The sequence below is a fragment of the Haliotis asinina genome, chromosome 2 (assembly GCF_037392515.1).
Source record: "Haliotis asinina isolate JCU_RB_2024 chromosome 2, JCU_Hal_asi_v2, whole genome shotgun sequence".
In the NCBI taxonomy this organism is placed as follows: domain Eukaryota; kingdom Metazoa; phylum Mollusca; class Gastropoda; order Lepetellida; family Haliotidae; genus Haliotis; species Haliotis asinina.
The window spans coordinates 16,962,862-16,986,063 of NC_090281.1; the positions used below are offsets into that span (position 1 = coordinate 16,962,862).

The following is a 23,202-nucleotide window of genomic DNA, read 5'->3' on the forward strand; positions in this document are numbered from 1 at the left end:
GTGTAGTTAAAGCTTATCTTGTTACTCAAGCATGATGACAGGAATTAGTGATGGGTTGACTCAATAAAAACTGATTTAAAAAGTTTTGCCATGCCAACATTATATTGCCTTAAAACCCAAGTGAATATTTGAGCCTCCAGCTCTTTGACTTCCTATAATGTGCTCTTGTACATCAGGACCCACACAAACGAGGGTTTTTACCAAACTATGCAATTCATCTATATACAATAAATTTTAACATTTACATCGAAAATTTGAGCCTCGTTGTCAAGATGTAGACATCAAGTTAACCTTATCATATTAATTGTTTTTATTTTTACAACAACACGGCTTTGTTTGTCCACATTTCATGTCAATAAATCCTGACTTGAAATAAAGTCCATCAAGTTATTTCCACGTGATGTGGTATTTTAGAAGTCTAAGCTATTCATGCTAACAATAAGGTTGAGAAGAAATATTTTACCTCTGGTTTATCATTGTTAAAAGGGAATTAATGATAAACATATATTTGAAACAGAGCAGTACAGTTTTAGATATCCAGTGTCTGCATGGGTGACACGTGTGTTTAGTGCTCAACATATGTTGGGCATGTTCCCCTCTGCCTTATGAATTTCCTTTTTAAAAAGAATATTAAACTCAATATCCTACACATGTTAGAGAAAACAGACTTTGAAAGCCAAGCTGAAATTCACTTTGTTATTTCCGGAGGTTCATACCCACAAATGGTCTCTTCGATTTCACTGTATATTTTTGTCAATTTCACACTGTATACTAACCTGAAACTTTCGGTCTGCTGTGTATTAGATATCAAATTCAACATATTTGGTAAAACAGAATATTTTGTTCTGATTCGGTTTTAAAGTTTTATATCATGCATTAACTTTAGTAAATGTTTTTGTATGCAATATGTTTTATTTAAATGAAAATGCAATTTTAATTTTTTTTTCTTAAGTTTAAGCAATGTGAAATTAATTTCATTTTTTGACACAAGATTTTGACAGATGTCATAATTAACTTACTTCTGTGTGCTGTGGTAGTTAGGCACATGGTTGTATCTATTCTGATAAACAGAATATTAAATATCATATTGTTATAATGCATCACAAGATTTGTGGCCCAAAATTTATCTTTACTCTTTAGCATGCCATTTAAAGCTTAGAGCATAATACTGACACAGTGTATTTATTGTTGGCATCTCATACAAACAACTGCACCTGTGTTGTTGAAATATATTCATGTTGAAATCATTATTTTCTTTAAAAAACATAAAAGTAAGATTAAGTTAAGGGAAGTTAAAAGTGACCTGTTTTGCCATTAAGGGAGTCCGTAACTGTATTTTGCTTTATATCTAGCTACTTTGTAAATACTACAGTTTTAATCACAGTTTCAATACATCAAACATAGACTGAAAAATCTGTATACTTTTCAAATTACTTATTACATCTTCAATACTAGTTAATGTATACAAACTATATATGTTTGAAATTATATAGATAATATGGATTGTATCTTACATGAAACTTGTGTGGATTTAATTTTTCTTTTTAAAATGTTATCATTTCTGTAAAAGTTGCCACTGATTGTTGTTGGTCGCGTTGTTCAACTAACTATAGCATGTGTCATATGAACAATGTACACGCCAAGGGCAATATAAGATTTATTCCATATGGTGATACTGCAATTATAATACAGATGAGATATGATAATTAGATATGGCGCTGGAATAACAGCCAGCATTCTGGAAATTTTTCTGATAACATATAACATACCCCTAGGCCCATAAAAATAGCTAAGATGGGATGAAATTCTTTGATTGTTGAATTCCTCAGATATGATGGTGTTGCAGTATTGATTGTGGCCTATTTGAATTGTAAACCATTGAGATAGATCCACCATGAGATCATTGAGTTAGCATGTATTGTCTTCCATGCATCTTTGTGTCTTGAAGCTGAACCTTTGTAGTGCTAAGTAGTAATGCAAATCTGAAAAGGTTCCAGAAAGTCAGGTAGTTCGTTGGAATAACAGATCACCATATTTAGACACAAACTATTTTTTTTTCATTTAGTGAGAGTGAGAGAGGCAAGGTCAGCTGGACTTGTGAGAGAGCATCACTTCACTTGGGTACAGCAGATGGGATATTTCTATGGAAAAATAAAAGAACATTGCTTCTTGTTTTTGTTGGCCTAATATGTCATAAATCTTTTTTTGCACTTTTTCCAAATTGAAAGTAGAAATTTATTGTTTCTGTTTTATGAACATTTTCGATGATGCATTTTCATGACCACCATGAAGAACCAGTAAAATCAATACTTTTAACCATTTCAAGCCCTGGTAGTCTGTCATAAAGGCCTTGAAATAAATATATCGAAGAAAGCCCATGCAAGTCTAGAATATGTGGCAAGTCCAGATTTCCATAGTTTCTGAAAATGAAAAAAAGTATCTGGTGTCCTTTTCATTTTGTTATATGATTGAAATTTTGGAACCATTCTGTAACAATGTTCATTTCAGAGACTAGTTTATTAGCTTATAATATTTTGATTTGGTGAGATATGTTTCATCTTAGTGAAATCTGGAGCATTTTTCAATGAAAGACAGGAGTCGATTTAAGCAGACAATGTAGACTAATGCTTAGTCTCTGAATAGATAGAATTTTGTTAGTAACAAACAAACCCATTATTGAAAAGGCACCCCAGGGAGACCAGAGATTCAGGACCTGAAGAAATCTAGACTTGCTACATTTAAGGCTTTAGCACTGCAGAGAAGGCTTGGCATTAGCCAAAATAATGTGGCTCAGGGACTGTGAGACGGACTACAGACACTAATTCAAAATAACCACTGACCCGGAGGGCCAGTGCTGGTTGTTATTGCATCGGGCTGGCAGTTTAAAATATGTGCAGACCATTGTGGCCTACAATAAATTATCTGTCAATTACTGTCAACTGGAATGTTTCCTCTTTTTTTTCTTTATTATCAGCCACGATCCATCATCGTGGAATCGTCCATGATCCATCATGTTACAATAAAAGCCTACAATTTCACTTCCTGGTACTTCAGCGCTTTGGAATGTCTACACCACTCTGACAAATGAAAAGTCATCTATGTACTGTAGGCTTCTCTTGATTTTGTAGAAACAGTGTGAAACTGTGTACAATATAGTCTACTTTGTCTCTGTTGGTTGGACTGTAACAAGATAGGCCTGTAGATTTCATTCAGGGCCTGTACATTTTAAAGTCTGCAGGTAGAAGCAGGCCCTGATGGCCAGCTGGTATCAGGATCCACCATGAGATCATTGAGTTAGCATGTATTGTCTTCCATGCATCTTTGTGTCTTGAAGCTGAACATTCGTAGTGCTAAGTAATAACGCTCATCTGAAAAGGTTCCAGAAAGTCAGGTAGTTCTTTGGAATAACAGATCACCATATTTAGACACAAACTATTGTATTGCAAACACTGAATATGACCTCATTACAGGAAACTGATTTTTTTCTTAACAATAAGTGGATGTGAAGTATTTGAACAAGGTGGTATTTTTCTTCACCAGAATTTGTCAGTTTTGCTGTTTCAGACACTGCTGCAGATATGGGATAACTTTGCATTTTGCTGTTTCAGACACTGCTGAGGATATGGGACTGCTTTCTTCTGGAAGGGCCGAAAGTTTTGTTTCGCTTCTCGCTGGCCATTCTGAAGATGCACAAGAAGGAGATCCTGCTAAAGTCTGACACTATCAGTGTCATGCGTCATCTCAAGGCCTGCGCCAAGATCACGTATGACACTGATGGCCTAATCAAGGTAGTAACAAATGACCTTCTAAATCTCGATATCACTCATCATATATTTATTGTGACAGATGTAAGTTTTTAATAAGAACTATTTTGCAAGTAATACTTGTATATTCTATTAGCTAAGCAATCAAAATTATGTTTGTTTTTGTCAGTATAAAATAGACCACATATACTAAGAGACATATACTTCCGAAATGGATGATGACGAATACTGAACCGAACTATGTCACTGTTTTCTGACACGAGAAGAAGTGGGTTAAAAATACCCACAGATACCCATGACTAAGTAAGACATGACTAATGGGATCAGGCATTCAGACCAGCTGACACATGTCACTGTAACCCAGTTGTGTAGACTGATGCTCATGCCATTGACCATTAGTCCAGATTTGCCATATGGCTGTCATATGGTGTTACACAATGAAACAAGCAAAAATGAAGCACTGTTTTCTGTTGTTGCTTACAGTGTTAGCAATGGTGTTATTTTTGGCTGCAGTCAGGTTAGACAATAGAAAAAATTTATTTGAAGAAATAACCCAATGTGTCAGGATTATCTGTGAATTCATTCTCAATCAACAAAGTCATCCATCTGTATGGTAATTGCTTTGCTTCAGGTTGCATTTGAGGACATGAAGCCGTTCACAAGTCGGCAGAACATTATGACAAAGCAGACATGTTACCTGAATGCTCTGAAAGAAAAGTACAAACGTAAGGAGATTCAGAAACTGGCCTTCGCTGAGCGTGAGCAGTTGGTAAGTATGTCTCCTGTCATTCAGTGAGTGAGTGAGTGAGTGAGTGAGTGAGTGAGTGAGTGAGTGAGTGAGTGAGTGAGTGAGTGAGTGAGTGAGTGAGTGAGTGAGTGAGTGAGTGAGTGAGTGAGTGAGTGAGTGAGAAGCTATTGTATGCCAGCAATATCATGAAAAAGACAAACACATTTTTAATACATTTAATTTTGGGATTCAAATATTGTTTGAGATATCACAAGTGAATAGATTATCTAATCCTACTAATGCCCCAACATTCTTGGAAACAGCCTCATTGCTGCCATAGTATGATATGGGTGTATGGCATTCAGATTGCCGATCAATTCACAAATGTTCCAAGTATCAAGTCATTGCACATACACGTCTCTTGTACCGACCTGGTGTAGATTATCATAATAGTTTGTTTTTTTTATATTTTCCAGTTTCTTTCCATCGAGTCCGAATCAGGAAACTACCTCAGTTTTGAGTGTTGTGCTGAGAGTGACAACGGTAAGTTGATAAAATTAATAATTTCCTTCATTGGTATTCCCCAACAAACCCCACATGCTGGAATTCAAATAACAGAGAATCTGACTCTTTATTGATGTAGGCGATTGTTCGGGGTCTATTTGTCCAAGAATTTATCAACAATTATCAGGAATCAGATCCCCTTCAAGTTGGCCATTACCGCCCCTGATGGAGGCAAGATAGTGTCCATATGATGGCACTGACCACATGTAGTTAAGCCCATCTCCCTGGACAGCTGGACCAGTCTCAGCATCTTGCTTGTCTTAATGTGCTCCTCATGAACATGGCAGCTTCACAGATTAAAGACATTTGGCAAATCTCCTGACATCTCTGCATGGTGGTATGGTCAGTGCACTAATAATTACATGTATATTCATTGTAAAAAGCTTTGTGTGGAGTCCCTGGATTCAGCAGGCGATAGGGAGGCAGATTTGAACGTGAGACATCATCACATGCCTTTACTTTCACAGTTAATGTGTGTATTAACTTATGACTTATCCATGACTTATGAATGTGAACTTCTTTATTGTGAATAACATCATGTTTTGGAGCTTATGCCTGCTCCTTCACTCACTCACTCACCCTCCCATTCTAATGGCAAAACCAATTCTGATTCAGTTAATAAAAATGTGATTTCTTTCACTTGAAATAAAGTAAATAAGTTGTGGATAATTTGTTAAGAGTATCGTAAATATATAAACTATAAAATGTTTCTGGAACAAGTTACGCAAACTTTTTTCTTAAAGTGGCTTTCCTTTTACTTACAAGAGCATGCATAATTTGTGTATGCATCATGAAAAATTGTTTTCACATACAAACACTTTGCCTATTATAAAAAAATAACTGGATAATGTTACTTCAGCCTTTTATGAGTCAATGCCATTAAAAAGATTCACCATATATTTTATGATATGATGAGTAAAATCATGATGTTTGCTTACACTGCTGCAACAAGAATGATAATAAATAGGATATCCATGACCAGACACTGCCTGTGGTTGTTCAGTAAGACAAGAAGAGCATCACCAAGCATGCTGAAATCCATCTGTGAGTGGGGAGCACCTGTTTAGATACTTGCCAGACAGGATGTTTCTTTAAGACATTTAGAAACACTGACCAATGTCCGAGATGAAAGGGTCAGTTCTCTCTGGGCAGACAGCGGTGAGAATGTAGCTGACATTGTCTTGAGAGACATGACATCGTAACAGTGGAACTCTCTGGAGAAAGACAGAGCCAGATTAGAAGATGATCTAGCAGGAGTTACTGACAGACTAAACATGTCTGTTTGTTGCGACTGGGCAGATGAAAGGGGTGGTCAGGGTCCAGTGTTCTCAGAACGCAGGGTCTGTTTGATGTGTCTTCCTTCCATGTTTTCTCCAGTGATACTTAATCCATACAAGACCTTGGCGCCAATGTTGTTGTACTTCTATGTCAAGGTGTTGGAATCATGATCTGGATTGCTTAGTGGAGTTAATACACAATGGTATTTTAGAAAGTGGACAAATGTAACAGTATGTGAAATCTTTAGTGGCTAGCAATAAGGTGCATTAATCTAAGAGTTTGGGTTTGAATCCCAGAAGTGACTCAACCAAAGAATACTAGAATCTGTACATTACTGAGAAAGTGTAGTCCCAATTTATATATGTTACAGACACCAGGGCCTAAATTTTAAAAACTCTCTTAGTGCTATGATAGTCATCAGTTAATGTAAATCTATTGTACTTATGACAAGCTTAGCACTGAGAGAAATTTGAAAATCAAGGCCGTGGTTGTTAAGAAAAATAGTTCCTATGCTACTACTTCCCAGTAGGATCTAATTTAGCTCTTAAATCCCCCAAAGTCAAGAGACATATTGTGTTTACATTGATCTTGGAACACCTGAAAACACAAACACGGAAGAAAATGTTTTCAAATGAATGTTGCTGTCATGCCTGCAGGCCGTGCATCCATCATGTGACCATGTTGTTGACGAGCAGTTCAATCAAATGACCCCCACCTGGGTATAATGTGTGAAAACCTTCCTAGTGTCCATCCCTTCCCCCCTCCCTCACTCCTTATGTCAGTATTTAGAAGTCGCCTCCTGATATTTCCAACAGGCACACATCCACACCAACAGCATCGCACACACAGCTCATCATCATCATACATTGCATCAGTGCAACTACATCAATAGTTTATTTCGCCTCTGTTGTACTGGTGTCTGTTGTTGTTTTGTCTTTCATCAGCCTATGATTGCTATTGATAGCCGTGATAATGAACTAATAGCCACATTAACCAAATGAGGGGGTGTCAGACATAATCCATATTCCCAGACCTCACACTGTGATAATTACAGGCAATTAATACAGTGTTGCTGAATTTAGAAGGTGTCCATGCAAGGCAGAATGGGGATCAACAATTAGAAGCACTGAATGACTTGGGTGACTGAAAGGTTTAGGGTGTTACACAGGCTGTTTAGGATCAACAAGTTTGGAGGGAACTAGCCTGTCTCACAGTCCCTCAACCAATTTCTTGAACCTTTTTCTGCCCAGTTGTAACTGAGGAAAGACCTACATTAAGTCACTCAATGCAAAAGCCTTAAATTAAGCAAGTCCAGATATTCTGTAGCCTGTGTCATAGTCCCTGAACCTAGTGTGAACCACATTATTTTCCCGCCTGCCAAGCCCTCTCTGCAATGCTGAAGCCTTAAATGAAGCAAGTCTAGATTTCCTCAAGTTCTGAACCTTGTCTCTTTAGGGCTCCTTTTCAATTTATATGTGTTAGTTTGTTACTTACAAAATTATATTTACTAGCATTTACTAAGCATTAGTCAGCCTCCTTCTGCACAGCCCTGAACATAATGCTATAGACCTAAATGAAGCAAGTCTAGATTTGTAATAGTTATTCTCATAGTCCCTGAACCATATTGTCATATTTTCCAGCCAGCCCTGCTGCAATGCTAACAGAATGCATAAAGCAAGTCATGTTTTTTCATGTTTTCTCTCATATCTGAATCTCCCATCTCACTTTGTCTTCATATCAAATGTAGATCTTTAGATATTTACTTAAATGAAACGTCTGCTTTTGTTATCTGATTTCCATTGATTTGTGGATAGTCTAACTGGACCATGCATTAATTGTTAATGTTGTACATTGCTGCTTTTATTTGTACAGAATTACTTCATTTTTATTAGGGTCTAACAGGAATGCAATTTTACCTACGAATCTTAGTTCCTGCTAAATAATAATTACAAATAATGTGTCACGTATGTTATTCATTATGTATGTATGTATGTGTGTATGTATGTGTGTATGTATGTATGTATGTATGTATGTATGTATGTATGTATGTATGTATGTATGTATGTATGTATGTATGTATGTATGTATGTATGTATGTATGTATGTATGTATGTATGTATGTATGTATGTATGTATGTATGTATGTATGTATGAATGAATGAATGCATGCATGCATATATCTCTCTCTCTCTCTCTATATATATATATATGTTAATAAACACACCTTTTAGAATGACCAATGTATTTGTGAAGGTTTGAGATTTTTTTTGGTATAAATTGATTCTTACAGATACAGGAACGAAAATATCCTGCATCATTATATTTGTCCATTCTATAAATACTCCCTCCTTGTTTATATTATTAACCAAATCTGAGGAAGAGGTTTATCAATTAGCCCAGTGGAGGAAATGACAGAAGGAGAGTCTAGGCGTGTGATATAGGCGGACTAGGAGGTGTTAGCTCACTGCTGGATATACCGGAGATAAGGTCAAAAGTCAGTCTAGTGTAGTGATAGCTGTGGTGTAAACAAGGTCTTTGACAGATGAACACCCTTCCTCTCTGCCTGGCACAGTTGGCTGTCTTGGTGGTGTACTGGATAAATTAGAGCTGAGGTCAGGGTTTGATCCTCAGGTGTGTTGTAATAGATGTTACTTGTTGTTAGCCTTCAGGTGCTTCATATTGATGAGATCAGATAGTGACTGGTGTGCTTGGGGTCTGTTCACTGTTTCTGAGTGAAGGATGCATGTTGGAAATACACACGCATACACAAACGATATATGCACACACATACACACTCATGCATGCATACACAAACACAAATTGTTACAATGCATTAGATGGATCATCATAAATGTTGAGTTTTTAGACATAAAACAAATAAATGTCTGGTTCTACGGGACTAAACTATAGAAATTAATTGTAGTTTATTTCGTGCTATTTAGTTCCCTAACCAAGAAATCTCCATGAACTGAAACAGAATCCAAACCCAACAAGAAGCTGACAGACTGGTGTTATCTGATACATAACTGTTGCATCATTGTGATTCCTGATATCTCTCCTTGTCAGCATCCGTTCTGTAGCATCACATAGCAGTTCATGCAGTTATTGAAATATGTTAAATTCTCTTGATAGACTTGTGGATTTAAGCATGCACTTGTTAAATGTGTAAATATTTATAAATCTGCAAAAATAGTACCGTCCATTAAATACTCTGTTAAATATTCTTTAGATAAGTTGTTAGAGAAGCAATATGTGTTAAAGATTGCTAATGTACGCGTGCAAAGTAAGTTCAGTGTACTTTTGTGTTGATGGTGTGCAATACACAGATTTACACTCCATACATGACTTCTTTGGTGGTCATTTTAGAAGTTGAGTGAGTGAGTGAGTGAGTTTAGTTTTACGCCGCACTCAGCAATATTCCAGCTGCGTCGAGATTCATGGTGGCGGTCTGTAAATAATTGAAACAATCCAGTGATCAACAACATGAGCATCGATCTATGCATCTGGGAACCGATGACATGTGTCAACCAGGTCAGCAAGCCTGACCACCTGATCCTGTTAGTCGCTTCTTACGACAAGCATAGTCGCCTTTTATGTTAAACATGGTTTGTTGAAGGCCTATTCTAGCCCAGGACCTTCACAGGATATAAACATCTTTTATCCTGTAAAAGGTGACATTTTGACGTAAATTATGATGCTGTATTGCTGCTTGACAATGACATTAGGGTAGGGGTCAAAATGTCACAGAATAGAAGAAACTGTACATCCATAAGAAATGTCATAATTCTTGATTGTACATATTTTTTTAAGTTTGAACCTCAGTAAACACAAGCAACTAGGTAGTATAATGATTGGTAAGTGTGTGGATTCTTGTTACAGGAGAGATCTGGCTGTGTTATGGGGAACAGATGATGTCGAAGGTGTGTAAGGTGAACATCAGTCAGGGAGTCATGATGGACATGGATATCGAGGTAAGCAGCTACTCCCTGACAGTCCCTGAACCCCTACTGCCATGCCCTCCCTGACAGTCCCTGAACCCCTACTGCCTCGCCCTCCCTGACAGTCCCTGAACCCCTACTGCCTTGCCCTCCCTGACAGTCCCTGAACCCCTACTGCCTTGCCCTCCCTGACAGTCCCTGAACCCCTACTGCCTTGCCCTCCCTGCGATGTAGTCTGACAGTCCCTGAACCCCTACTGCCTTGCCCTCCCTGCGATGTAGTCTGACAGTCCCTGAACCCCTACTGCCTTGCCCTCCCTGCGATGTAGTCTGTCTGACAGTCCCTGAACCCCTACTGCCTTGCCCTCCCTGCGATGTAGTCTGACAGTCCCTGAACCCCTACTGCCTTGCCCTCCCTGCGATGTAGTCTGACAGTCCCTGAACCCCTACTGCCTTGCCCTCCCTGCGATGTAGTCTGACAGTCCCTGAACCCCTACTGCCTTGCCCTCCCTGTGATGTAGTCTGACAGTCCCTGAACCCCTACTGCCTTGCCCTCCCTGTGATGTAGTCTGTCTCCAGTCCCTGAACCCCTACTGCCTTGCCCTCCCTGCGATGTAGTCTGACAGTCCCTGAACCCCTACTGCCTTGCCCTCCCTGCGATGTAGTCTGACAGTCCCTGAACCCCTACTGCCTTGCCCTCCCTGTGATGTAGTCTGTCTCCAGTCCCTGAACCCCTACTGCCTTGCCCTCCCTGCGATGTAGTCTGACAGTCCCTGAACCCCTACTGCCTTGCCCTCCCTGCGATGTAGTCTGACAGTCCCTGAACCCCTACTGCCTTGCCCTCCCTGTGATGTAGTCTGACAGTCCCTGAACCCCTACTGCCTTGCCCTCCCTGCGATGTAGTCTGTCTGACAGTCCCTGAACCCCTACTGCCATGCCCTCCCTGCGATGTAGTCTGTCTGACAGTCCCTGAACCCCTACTGCCTTGCCCTCCCTGCGATGTAGTCTGTCTGACAGTCCCTGAACCCCTACTGCCTTGCCCTCCCTGCGATGTAGTCTGTCTGACAGTCCCTGAACCCCTACTGCCATGCCCTCCCTGCGATGTAGTCTGTCTGACAGTCCCTGAACCCCTACTGCCTTGCCCTCCCTGCGATGTAGTCTGTCTGACAGTCCCTGAACCCCTACTGCCTTGCCCTCCCTGCGATGTAGTCTGACAGTCCCTGAACCCCTACTGCCTTGCCCTCCCTGCAATGTAGTCTGACAGTCCCTGAACCCCTACTGCCTTGCCCTCCCTGCGATGTAGTCTGTCTGACAGTCCCTGAACCCCTACTGCCATGCCCTCCCTGCGATGTAGTCTGTCTGACAGTCCCTGAACCCCTACTGCCTTGCCCTCCCTGCGATGTAGTCTGTCTGACAGTCCCTGAACCCCTACTGCCTTGCCCTCCCTGCAATGTAGTCTGACAGTCCCTGAACCCCTACTGCCTTGCCCTCCCTGCGATGTAGTCTGACAGTCCCTGAACCCCTACTGCCTTGCCCTCCCTGCGATGTAGTCTGACAGTCCCTGAACCCCTACTGCCTTGCCCTCCCTGCGATGTAGTCTGTCTGACAGTCTCTGAACCCCTACTGCCTTGCCCTCCCTGCGATGTAGTCTGACAGTCCCTGAACCCCTACTGCCTTGCCCTCCCTGCGATGTAGTCTGTCTGACAGTCCCTGAACCCCTACTGCCTTGCCCTCCCTGCGATGTAGTCTGACAGTCCCTGAACCCCTACTGCCTTGCCCTCCCTGCGATGTAGTCTGTCTGACAGTCCCTGAACCCCTACTGCCTTGCCCTCCCTGCGATGTAGTCTGTCTGACAGTCCCTGAACCCCTACTGCCTTGCCCTCCCTGCGATGTAGTCTGACAGTCCCTGAACCCCTACTGCCTTGCCCTCCCTGCAATGTAGTCTGACAGTCCCTGAACCCCTACTGCCTTGCCCTCCCTGCGATGTAGTCTGTCTGACAGTCCCTGAACCCCTACTGCCTTGCCCTCCCTGCGATGTAGTCTGTCTGACAGTCCCTGAACCCCTACTGCCTTGCCCTCCCTGCGATGTAGTCTGTCTGTCAGTCCCTGAACCCCTACTGCCTTGCCCTCCCTGCGATGTAGTCTGTCTGACAGTCCCTGAACCCCTACTGCCATGCCCTCCCTGCGATGTAGTCTGTCTGACAGTCCCTGAACCCCTACTGCCTTGCCCTCCCTGCGATGTAGTCTGTCTGACTGTCTCTGAACCCCTACTGCCTTGCCCTCCCTGCGATGTAGTCTGTCTGACAGTCCCTGAACCCCTACTGCCATGCCCTCCCTGCGATGTAGTCTGTCTGACAGTCCCTGAACCCCTACTGCCTTGCCCTCCCTGCGATGTAGTCTGTCTGACAGTCCCTGAACCCCTACTGCCTTGCCCTCCCTGCGATGTAGTCTGACAGTCCCTGAACCCCTACTGCCTTGCCCTCCCTGCAATGTAGTCTGACAGTCCCTGAACCCCTACTGCCTTGCCCTCCCTGCGATGTAGTCTGTCTGACAGTCCCTGAACCCCTACTGCCTTGCCCTCCCTGCGATGTAGTCTGTCTGACAGTCCCTGAACCCCTACTGCCTTGCCCTCCCTGCGATGTAGTCTGTCTGACAGTCCCTGAACCCCTACTGCCTTGCCCTCCCTGCAATGTAGTCTGACAGTCCCTGAACCCCTACTGCCTTGCCCTCCCTGCGATGTAGTCTGACAGTCCCTGAACCCCTACTGCCTTGCCCTCCCTGCGATGTAGTCTGACAGTCCCTGAACCCCTACTGCCTTGCCCTCCCTGCGATGTAGTCTGTCTGACAGTCTCTGAACCCCTACTGCCTTGCCCTCCCTGCGATGTAGTCTGACAGTCCCTGAACCCCTACTGCCTTGCCCTCCCTGCGATGTAGTCTGTCTGACAGTCCCTGAACCCCTACTGCCTTGCCCTCCCTGCGATGTAGTCTGACAGTCCCTGAACCCCTACTGCCTTGCCCTCCCTGCGATGTAGTCTGTCTGACAGTCCCTGAACCCCTACTGCCTTGCCCTCCCTGCGATGTAGTCTGTCTGACAGTCCCTGAACCCCTACTGCCTTGCCCTCCCTGCGATGTAGTCTGACAGTCCCTGAACCCCTACTGCCTTGCCCTCCCTGCAATGTAGTCTGACAGTCCCTGAACCCCTACTGCCTTGCCCTCCCTGCGATGTAGTCTGTCTGACAGTCCCTGAACCCCTACTGCCTTGCCCTCCCTGCGATGTAGTCTGTCTGACAGTCCCTGAACCCCTACTGCCTTGCCCTCCCTGCGATGTAGTCTGACAGTCCCTGAACCCCTACTGCCTTGCCCTCCCTGCGATGTAGTCTGTCTGTCAGTCCCTGAACCCCTACTGCCTTGCCCTCCCTGCGATGTAGTCTGTCTGACAGTCCCTGAACCCCTACTGCCATGCCCTCCCTGCGATGTAGTCTGTCTGACAGTCCCTGAACCCCTACTGCCTTGCCCTCCCTGCGATGTAGTCTGTCTGACTGTCTCTGAACCCCTACTGCCTTGCCCTCCCTGCGATGTAGTCTGTCTGACTGTCCCTGAACCCCTACTGCCTTGCCCTCCCTGCGATGTAGTCTGTCTGACAGTCCCTGAACCCCTACTGCCTTGCCCTCCCTGCGATGTAGTCTGTCTGACAGTCTCTGAACCCCTACTGCCTTGCCCTCCCTGCGATGTAGTCTGTCTGACAGTCCCTGAACCCCTACTGCCTTGCCCTCCCTGCGATGTAGTCTGTCTGACAGTCCCTGAATGCCTACTACCTTGCCCTCCCTGCGATGTAGTCTGTCTGACTGTCTCTGAACCCCTACTGCCTTGCTCTCCCTGTGATGTAGTCTGTCTCCAGTCCCTGAACCCCTACTGCCATGCCCTCCCTGCGATGTAGTCTGTCTGACAGTCCCTGAACCCCTACTGCCTTGCCCTCCCTGCGATGTAGTCTGTCTGACAGTCCCTGAACCCCTACTGCCTTGCCCTCCCTGCGATGTAGTCTGTCTGACAGTCTCTGAACCCCTACTGCCTTGCCCTCCCTGCGATGTAGTCTGTCTGACAGTCCCTGAACCCCTACTGCCTTGCCCTCCCTGCGATGTAGTCTGTCTGACAGTCCCTGAATGCCTACTACCTTGCCCTCCCTGCGATGTAGTCTGACAGTCCCTGAACCCCTACTGCCTTGCCCTCCCTGCGATGTAGTCTGTCTGACAGTCCCTGAACCCCTACTGCCTTGCCCTCCCTGCGATGTAGTCTGTCTGACAGTCCCTGAACCCCTACTGCCTTGCCCTCCCTGCGATGTAGTCTGACAGTCCCTGAACCCCTACTGCCTTGCCCTCCCTGCAATGTAGTCTGACAGTCCCTGAACCCCTACTGCCTTGCCCTCCCTGCGATGTAGTCTGTCTGACAGTCCCTGAACCCCTACTGCCTTGCCCTCCCTGCGATGTAGTCTGTCTGACAGTCCCTGAACCCCTACTGCCTTGCCCTCCCTGCGATGTAGTCTGACAGTCCCTGAACCCCTACTGCCTTGCCCTCCCTGCGATGTAGTCTGTCTGTCAGTCCCTGAACCCCTACTGCCTTGCCCTCCCTGCGATGTAGTCTGTCTGACAGTCCCTGAACCCCTACTGCCATGCCCTCCCTGCGATGTAGTCTGTCTGACAGTCCCTGAACCCCTACTGCCTTGCCCTCCCTGCGATGTAGTCTGTCTGACTGTCTCTGAACCCCTACTGCCTTGCCCTCCCTGCGATGTAGTCTGTCTGACTGTCCCTGAACCCCTACTGCCTTGCCCTCCCTGCGATGTAGTCTGTCTGACAGTCCCTGAACCCCTACTGCCTTGCCCTCCCTGCGATGTAGTCTGTCTGACAGTCTCTGAACCCCTACTGCCTTGCCCTCCCTGCGATGTAGTCTGTCTGACAGTCCCTGAACCCCTACTGCCTTGCCCTCCCTGCGATGTAGTCTGTCTGACAGTCCCTGAATGCCTACTACCTTGCCCTCCCTGCGATGTAGTCTGTCTGACTGTCTCTGAACCCCTACTGCCTTGCTCTCCCTGTGATGTAGTCTGTCTCCAGTCCCTGAACCCCTACTGCCATGCCCTCCCTGCGATGTAGTCTGTCTGACAGTCCCTGAACCCCTACTGCCTTGCCCTCCCTGCGATGTAGTCTGTCTGACAGTCCCTGAACCCCTACTGCCTTGCCCTCCCTGCGATGTAGTCTGTCTGACAGTCCCTGAACCTCTACTGCCTTGCCCTCCCTGCGATGTAGTCTGTCTCACAGTCCTTGAAAAACAAAATTTCCCCTATTGTGTTGCCCTCCATGCAAACTAAGCATTCTGACTGTCTCTGAACCACATTATTTTCCCTACTGCCTATCTCTCCCTACCCTGCAATGTAGTCTAGTCTGTGATACAGACCCTGAAGTAAATACATGTATATCCAAGAAAGCTGAAACTGAAAATGAAGAAAGTCTCAGTGTCCCTTTTCATTATATTTTATTTTCTAACTATGAGATGTTTTGTTTGTTTTTTTTCTGTAAAGAATGGGTTTGTGTGTTACTATCAATATTATGTATATTCAGGCACTAAGCATATGTCTTGTAAGTAAACCATCACTGTTGAGGAGTTAGCATGTCTGTTACTGGTGTGATTATTGTGATATGTACGAGATGGGTAGCCAGACACTTGGACTCATCAACAAGTATATTATTCATTTGGAAAATGGACGACTGTGTTTCAGTTTGACACGCGTGTCATGTGCATGTTGGCACTCCCCGACAACATGGTACTATTTGGTACTCTGTCTTGGATGGTGTTCGCCTACGACATGGCAAAACGGTAAATATGAAATCTCTTCACTTGGAGTAGGCATTAGAATCAGAAGTGCAAAATATGTGACATCAGAAATATTTACATATATATTGAGCATGTCATTGCAAGTGTTCAAACACCACCAAAGTATTTTGTTGTTTTATCTTTGGATACATCATGAAGATTCACGTTACATATAATCTTCACTAATGAATGCTTTACAGGAATGGGAGGTGATTTCCCAGTATTGTAGATTAATGGTCATAACATCAATCACTGGATTGTCAGGTTCATACTTGATTATTTACAGACCTCTATCATCCAGCTGAAATATTGCTGAGCAATAAATCATATGTGATTCTCACAATGATAATCAATGAAGTTCATGTAAATTTTTATTATTTCTGGAGGCAGTGGTGTAGTTTTTATTAATGTGTAATGTCTACAGAGAGAAGATCTGGCAGGTGCGGCTTCATGATGCGGTGCTGTCAATTTCTAAGTACATTGACGAGGATGACTGCTGTAGGGTATTTGCTGGTTTGGCTGATGGAACAGTGGCCATACTTGAGGTTGGTATGCTGTCATTGTCAATACTTCTAAGCATTTGGCACATATATTCTTTAGTTTACAGACACGTCTCTATATACATTCATTTGTTTACATTTTAGGGGAAGCATTCTGATTGGTGAAATGAAAAATAATATATAATTATGTTTGTCTTCTTCAAAATGCTGTCTCACAATGCTGAGTGTTTTCACGATCTGGTATAATTGATATATTGTATGCTCTTTGTTTCACATCTATGCATTTTGATGAATTCAATATTGACATTCATGAAAGAATTATTCAAATTTTGTAATGATTTTATAGATTTTATATATTTCATATTGATTTTATACAAAAGCTTTTAGGATTCTATTGACAGTCTGCTGGTACAATCTATGGTAATTTCAGAAAGTTGTCCAGTTGTATCAATATCAAAACTGCCATAGTTGTATTGTTGTGCCATTCCAAAAACAGTGTTTAGGTAATCCAGATTAACGTCCTCTTTCAGCTCTCAGAATATAGTGCCCACAATGCACATACAATTTTTATTTACTTGCTAGCCTCCAAGACGAAACCAGATCACAATCAGTCATGAGTTATCTCCCTTAATTCTCCCCTATCACTTTCCTGAAACTGCCTAAAATTTCAGATAATCATAAATGCCAGTGACATGTAATGCTCTCCTAACCATGATAATGTCTAATCATGTTTATGTTACAACAATGTTTGTTTTTGGCTATAAAACAATAAAAATATAATAAAATAAGCAAAGAAATAAACAATAAAATAATAATTAATTTCAGGCTGTGAATGAGGTCATGCCAATGCATGACGTGATGTACATTCCCATTGGTCAGTCTCCGGTCATGTGCGTACAGTTGCTGGACAACCACCTCTGGTGTGCATGTGGAAATAAAGTCTTCATCATCCATGCAGGGTAGGTTATTGGAAGAATTTGATATGAGTGTTGCAACAAGTCACTCCTTGAGTAGCTATACATTTGTTTAATGCTACAGTCAACAATATTCCTGACATCAGTTTGTAAATAATTGAGTCATCAAGTCATCGAGCCTGATCACATGATCCATTTCTTCATATCACATATTCCTATCAACTAGTTTTAATATGGTTTCCCAGTTGAGCACATGGGGCACATTTAACCCCAGCCCCCCTCTTAAATAAAAGCAATTAACATACTAAGAATGTATGCATGTGGGCATAACGATATTCTAGTAGAGAACACCAGAAAGAGGCTGAAAAGAAAATCTTACCAAGATCCTCATGAAATTATTGCACCTAAAGTTGGCTGCACAAGACAAATGTTGATTGTGAGATGAACATGTACAGTTTCTTCACATTCTGCAGGAAGTGGTGGGTTGGCCATGTTGTCACACTGAAGACCCGGGTTTGATTGCCTACATGTGTACAATGTATTACGCCCATTTCTGGTGTCCTCTGCAGTGATATTGCTAGATGTTGCTAAATGCTGCATAAAACTAAACTCACTCACTAACATTCTATAGTTAAACTAATATTTACATTATGTGTTTAGCACCCTCGATGCCATGGACAACTTCACAGTGTCGTCCAATCCATACGACCATATCTTGTCTCTGGCACCAGGCCGACCGGGAGTCTGGATCTCAATCCGGGGATCATCCATCTTGGAATTATGGGACAGGCAAACTCTGAGCTGCAAGATGTTGTATGACACACGAGCAGGGAAATACCCAAATCTGCGCAAGGTGGGTTCGCAGAAGTGGATCTGGCGAGTAAGAAACAATACGTTACCATGCCTACTGTAGATGTCACTAGCGTCACATAGGCTCCCTAGACGTGCATGCACTGTGGTTTGTATGTGGAGAAACATTCTGTCAGATGAAACTTTTGGGAAATATTCAAATTACCATCTTGTTGTTGATACTAACATAATTACCTGATATTTGCTATAATTGGTTTTTGAGACCAAACAACAAAAAGAATATTATTACAAAACAATGATAATAACTTCTCACAACTGGAAATTGGACACACTTTGTTTTAGAGTTAGGTAAAAGAAATGAAAACACAGATGATATTTTATCACTGCTCTTCATTCAAGATGATGAAAATTGGTGAAGAAAATGTTATAGAGAGGTGTTAGTCACCATTTGGTAATATTTCACAAGTATACTCTGTCAGTGGTATAACCCTTTTGCTCATTAGTATTAATACCGCTAAGGTTAATTACTTGTTTGCTCTTCCCCTATATTGAATTTTAGGTCAAAATGTTTGAAAGCTACTTAACAAACAAAATAAAAAAGGCCTAGTAATAAATATACTACCGCTGTCATGTTATTATGATTAAACATATTAGGCATGTGACTCCTCAACCAAAACATAGAGGAAAATAATAAGAACTGTAGTTGTATTGCAGTTGTTATGGTAACCAATGTGAGTACATGTAATATGTGTCAGTGTCGGAGCATCTTCATCTCTTTTGCTGCATTGTAAACTGATAAAAAACAGAGCCGATGCTTTAAAAAAAAATAAAAGCTAATATTTTTTTTTTTCAACTATTTGTTCCAAACGTCTTGTTAAAAAATGAAGAATGACCAACACAAAAGTAATTAAGAATTTACATATTGAATACAAAAATGTATTTTCAAAATTCAGTGGTCTATATCTTACTGATTTTAGGTACATGTAAATCTGTTCATCTGGAAATTTCTTCACTTTCTGTTATTGTGTCTTGATAGCAATTGCTTGCTAGTTTTATAATCATCACTTGTCACAATCTCCGTACGACCCCAGCTAGCTCACAATCACTGAGAGTTGCAGAGTTTGGATTAATTACACGGTTTTCTTTTAAACTCTCTAACAGTTGAAAAATGTCATTTTTTTCTGCATCTCTAAGGTCAAGAATGGATAGAAATAACTGTCACGGCTGAGAAAAACACAGAATGAAAAATGAAAATCGTGTAATTAGTTTCCCATAGTTATGGTCCCATTTCACAATGTGATATTAGTGCCTTGACGGCAGCAGGGTAGCATGATTAAAGCATTCATTTGTCAAGCCAAAGACTTCCCCACATGGGCACAGTGTGTGAGTCCCATTTCTGGTTTCTGGTAGCCTAGTGGTTAGAGCATTTGTTTGTCAAGCCAAAGACTCAGGTTTGATTCCCCACATAGGCACTGTGTGTGAATCCCATTTCTGGTTTCTCCTGTGGTGAAAATAATGGAGTATTGCTTAAAGTGGCATTAAACCTCACTCACTCCTTACTCACTCACAGCCCTTGAGAGGCATAAGCTTTGAAAGTATGGGAACACTAAAGAGACTTTGTCAAATCAGTCTGATGCCATTGTGAATGAATTATGTGTTGTCAGTTCAGTCCATGTGATAGTACAGCATGAACCAATTGCATGAGTTCTCCCTGCCAAGTTAGATGAAATTCTGCATGACTTTTAAATTGTCTTGCAGAAGTTAACCATTTATGGCACTAAGAGTTGATTCGTCCAGCAACAGTTTAAAGCTTGTCACCAAGCCCCACTCTGTCACCCCACCTTCTAACCCCAACATGTATCCTTTCAGCACCGTTTGTATGTAACAGTACAAGCAAAATCTAAAGTTTTGAAAATTATACCAAGAAAATATTTTTGCATGAAAAATTTCTAGAGATAACAAAATACAATGTAAAGTTAATGTTTATTATATAATGGATAAAATGGAAGAGATAACTCATAATATTTTCATAACAATTAAGATTCAATACCTTATTTGAAAATCTTGAAGCAATTGATTCACATAGTTTCTGAGACATGTTCTGTTTATGGTATGGATACTTTAGCTGAGCTACCATGCTTCCATCAACAGGCAACCTGCAGAATAGGCAATTTGACGTCAAAACAATCTCATCTCAACAATACATCTCTCATTTTAGGAGGATGACAGTTACTTTAACAGAGCCAGGATCACAGCTATTCTCCCCAATGACAATACGGTCTGGATCGGCACTGGCGAGGGCAACCTGATCATCTATGAAGTCGTGGAACACATGCCTAGTCTGACTCCATCTGAAGCATCATTTTCTGAGAACATCCCAGAAAACATGTACCTGAGTCGCTCCGTGGAGGAGGTAGACCCATATGATCCTATCCGGGCAGTCGAGGAACGGGTCCGTGAGCTATACTTCAAAAACATCAACAGTCCTGACATCATGCCGAAGCCATTTGAATCTCGGAGGTTGAACATTAATCTTGGTGACAGTTCCACTCCCACGGCTAGTACAGGGGCATTGTCTGACTGTGGTGCCGTGGACAAACTGCTGTCATCCTCACCTGCCAACTATTCCAGATCTCCTCCTGGTCAGTGTCTGGACATGACATCCCCAAGTTATTGGTTTGACAGCTATGGTAAAAGTTTTTGTAATAATCAACTACAGTACCAGGACCAGAATCCAAGCCTGTTTGCTAACATTGAAGAAACCAAAGAACCAAATGAAGCTTCAGATGGTTATACCAATGAGGCTGAAGTGAAGGGACCAAGAAAGCTGTTTACAAGACAGACTACTAAAATCTCGGAATCAGACTCTGTGTTGTCCAATGGTGACGTATGTAACAGTTCTGCACAACAGGACAGTGTATCAGAAACACCAGTTTCGAGCCCTGTGTGCAACGGCACTTTCTCACATGAACTGACAACAGAGAACAGTGGTCGTGTCTCTGAGACATATCATCAAGATGCAGACCAATCTGGGACAAAAGTGCATGACTTGATTCACGAAACACAAGGTGGTGACAGCACCTTGGACTTACCTGAGTGTAATGGCTCAGCCAAAATGAAACCCAGGTTTGAAGACACGAAGTCTTTAAGTGCTGATTCAGGGATCAGGATAGGTTCTGAGGTGGATGGCTCTTTCCAAACGACCTCTGTGAAGGAGAGAAATGGCTCTGTCAAATCATCAGATTGTAAAAGTGCTTCCAATACTAATGCCAAACAGGTTAATGGCCATGTTGACGACTTACCCCCAAGCTGTGAGCTTGGGGATCCTGCTCAGGGGGAACACACAGATGCCAGTTCTTCTCCAACCAAGTGTACAGACACAGAAACAGATTATGCCAGTGCAAAGGAAGCTGGATCAGATAGTGTAAGTGCTGAGTCTCCTAACTGCAATGAATCCTTTAAAAGACTCCGCAGAGAATCTGGTCAGATGAAACACATGAAAATGAAGCAGAATGGCATTGGCAAGGAATATGCAGAGTCAGATGATGATGTGTTTGTTGAAGCTGAGGACAAGCAGGTGAAGAAAGCATCCAGTTTGGGAAATATTCTGGACATGGTAAAGACTGTGGTACAGAAAGAGGTGGTTTCTAGTGTCCCAAAAGGTTTGCAAAGTCGAATGGACTCTGTGTCCAGCTCGATGGGCAACTTGAAACCAAAAAATCAGGAAACCCAGTGGAGGATAGACTTCACAGGCTACCATGTAGACACGGACTGTGAGAGCCAGCTGTCAACCGTTTCCATGGACTGTTCTGACCTTGACTCTGTCTCGCAGCCTTCCAAAAGTCATAGGCCATCCATTGACTCACAACCTGATCTGAAGCAGTTTGCAAGCCAGTCTAACAACAATCTGTCCAACTTCAACCCAGACAACTTCATCTTTCCTGAGGATTACTCCCTGGAGCAGAAAATGGCCAAGTACCTCCAAACACCAACTTTTGGAACGGCCCACAGTTCGAAGGGATGGTCAAGTTTTGACAACTTATCAACTCCTTCACGTGACCAGGACACTTCCAGTCCTGATCAGAGACGAGCAGTCTTCCTCCGAGGTGACTCCTTACATAGTGATGTTTCCAGGGGAACCAGCAGTGTCTCCCTAGCAACCATGGCAGAATCTCTCTATGCAGCTGACCTCTATGTTCAAGCTAAGGTCAAGATATCAGACAAGCCAGTTAAATGTCTAGTCCGCCTCAAGTAAGTACAATTATGTGATAAGTAAATTCTTCAAATTACAGGGTTAATCTATAGACTTGAAAACAAATCACAACAAAAACAATGTTCCCCCATCACAATTTTCAAGTATTGCTTGCCTTGATTCTATTTGTGTTGACATCATGGCTGTATATTTCTCTGTGAAAAAATTACAACAATGGCAGAACTACAAGTCAGGATTATAATGCCACCTACTGGATTCCCTCTAGCACAGCTTATACTGATTCATACCTCTGCGTCAGTATCAGTAGAGCAGTTAGTGAGACCCTAATTACACAAAAAACAAGTCTGTTTATTACATTAATTTCAGTATGAAAATGGGAGCCAGATTGCAAAATCACTTCAAGACCTTCATCTTGTCACTAATGTCTAGCCTGCCTGTTTTGCTGCACCTTGTTTATTCATGATGTTTTTTTTCTCTGCAGGCGGAAAGATGACCTGATACTCAGTTTGTCGGGATCGTTCGGGGATGATGAGGCAGTGTTGAAGTGGAAGAGGGCACCAAATGAGGTGGGCATTCTACTCACCAACACATCCAATAAGTAGTTGAGACCAAAACCGTGTGTAATGAGCATCT

The 23,202-nt window shown here is 42.5% G+C and overlaps 1 protein-coding gene across 6 annotated transcripts in view; it reads left to right on the top strand.

Annotated features, from left to right (window-relative positions):
- LOC137273317 (uncharacterized) overlaps window positions 1-23,202 on the top strand; it is a 105,751-nt gene that overhangs the window by 78,057 nt on the left and 4,492 nt on the right. For 5 of the 6 annotated variants that reach the window (XM_067805896.1, XM_067805893.1, XM_067805894.1 and 2 more), the window contains 10 exons: window positions 3,609-3,788; window positions 4,396-4,533; window positions 4,968-5,034; window positions 10,213-10,304; window positions 16,038-16,135; window positions 16,557-16,677; window positions 17,458-17,591; window positions 18,207-18,426; window positions 20,575-22,607; window positions 23,051-23,135. In XM_067805896.1, the coding sequence (XP_067661997.1) occupies window positions 3,609-3,788; window positions 4,396-4,533; window positions 4,968-5,034; window positions 10,213-10,304; window positions 16,038-16,135; window positions 16,557-16,677; window positions 17,458-17,591; window positions 18,207-18,426; window positions 20,575-22,607; window positions 23,051-23,135 (3,168 nt within the window). The remainder of the gene's footprint in view (window positions 1-3,608; window positions 3,789-4,395; window positions 4,534-4,967; window positions 5,035-10,212; window positions 10,305-16,037; window positions 16,136-16,556; window positions 16,678-17,457; window positions 17,592-18,206; window positions 18,427-20,574; window positions 22,608-23,050; window positions 23,136-23,202) is intronic. The other variant, XM_067805892.1, reaches the window with a different exon arrangement.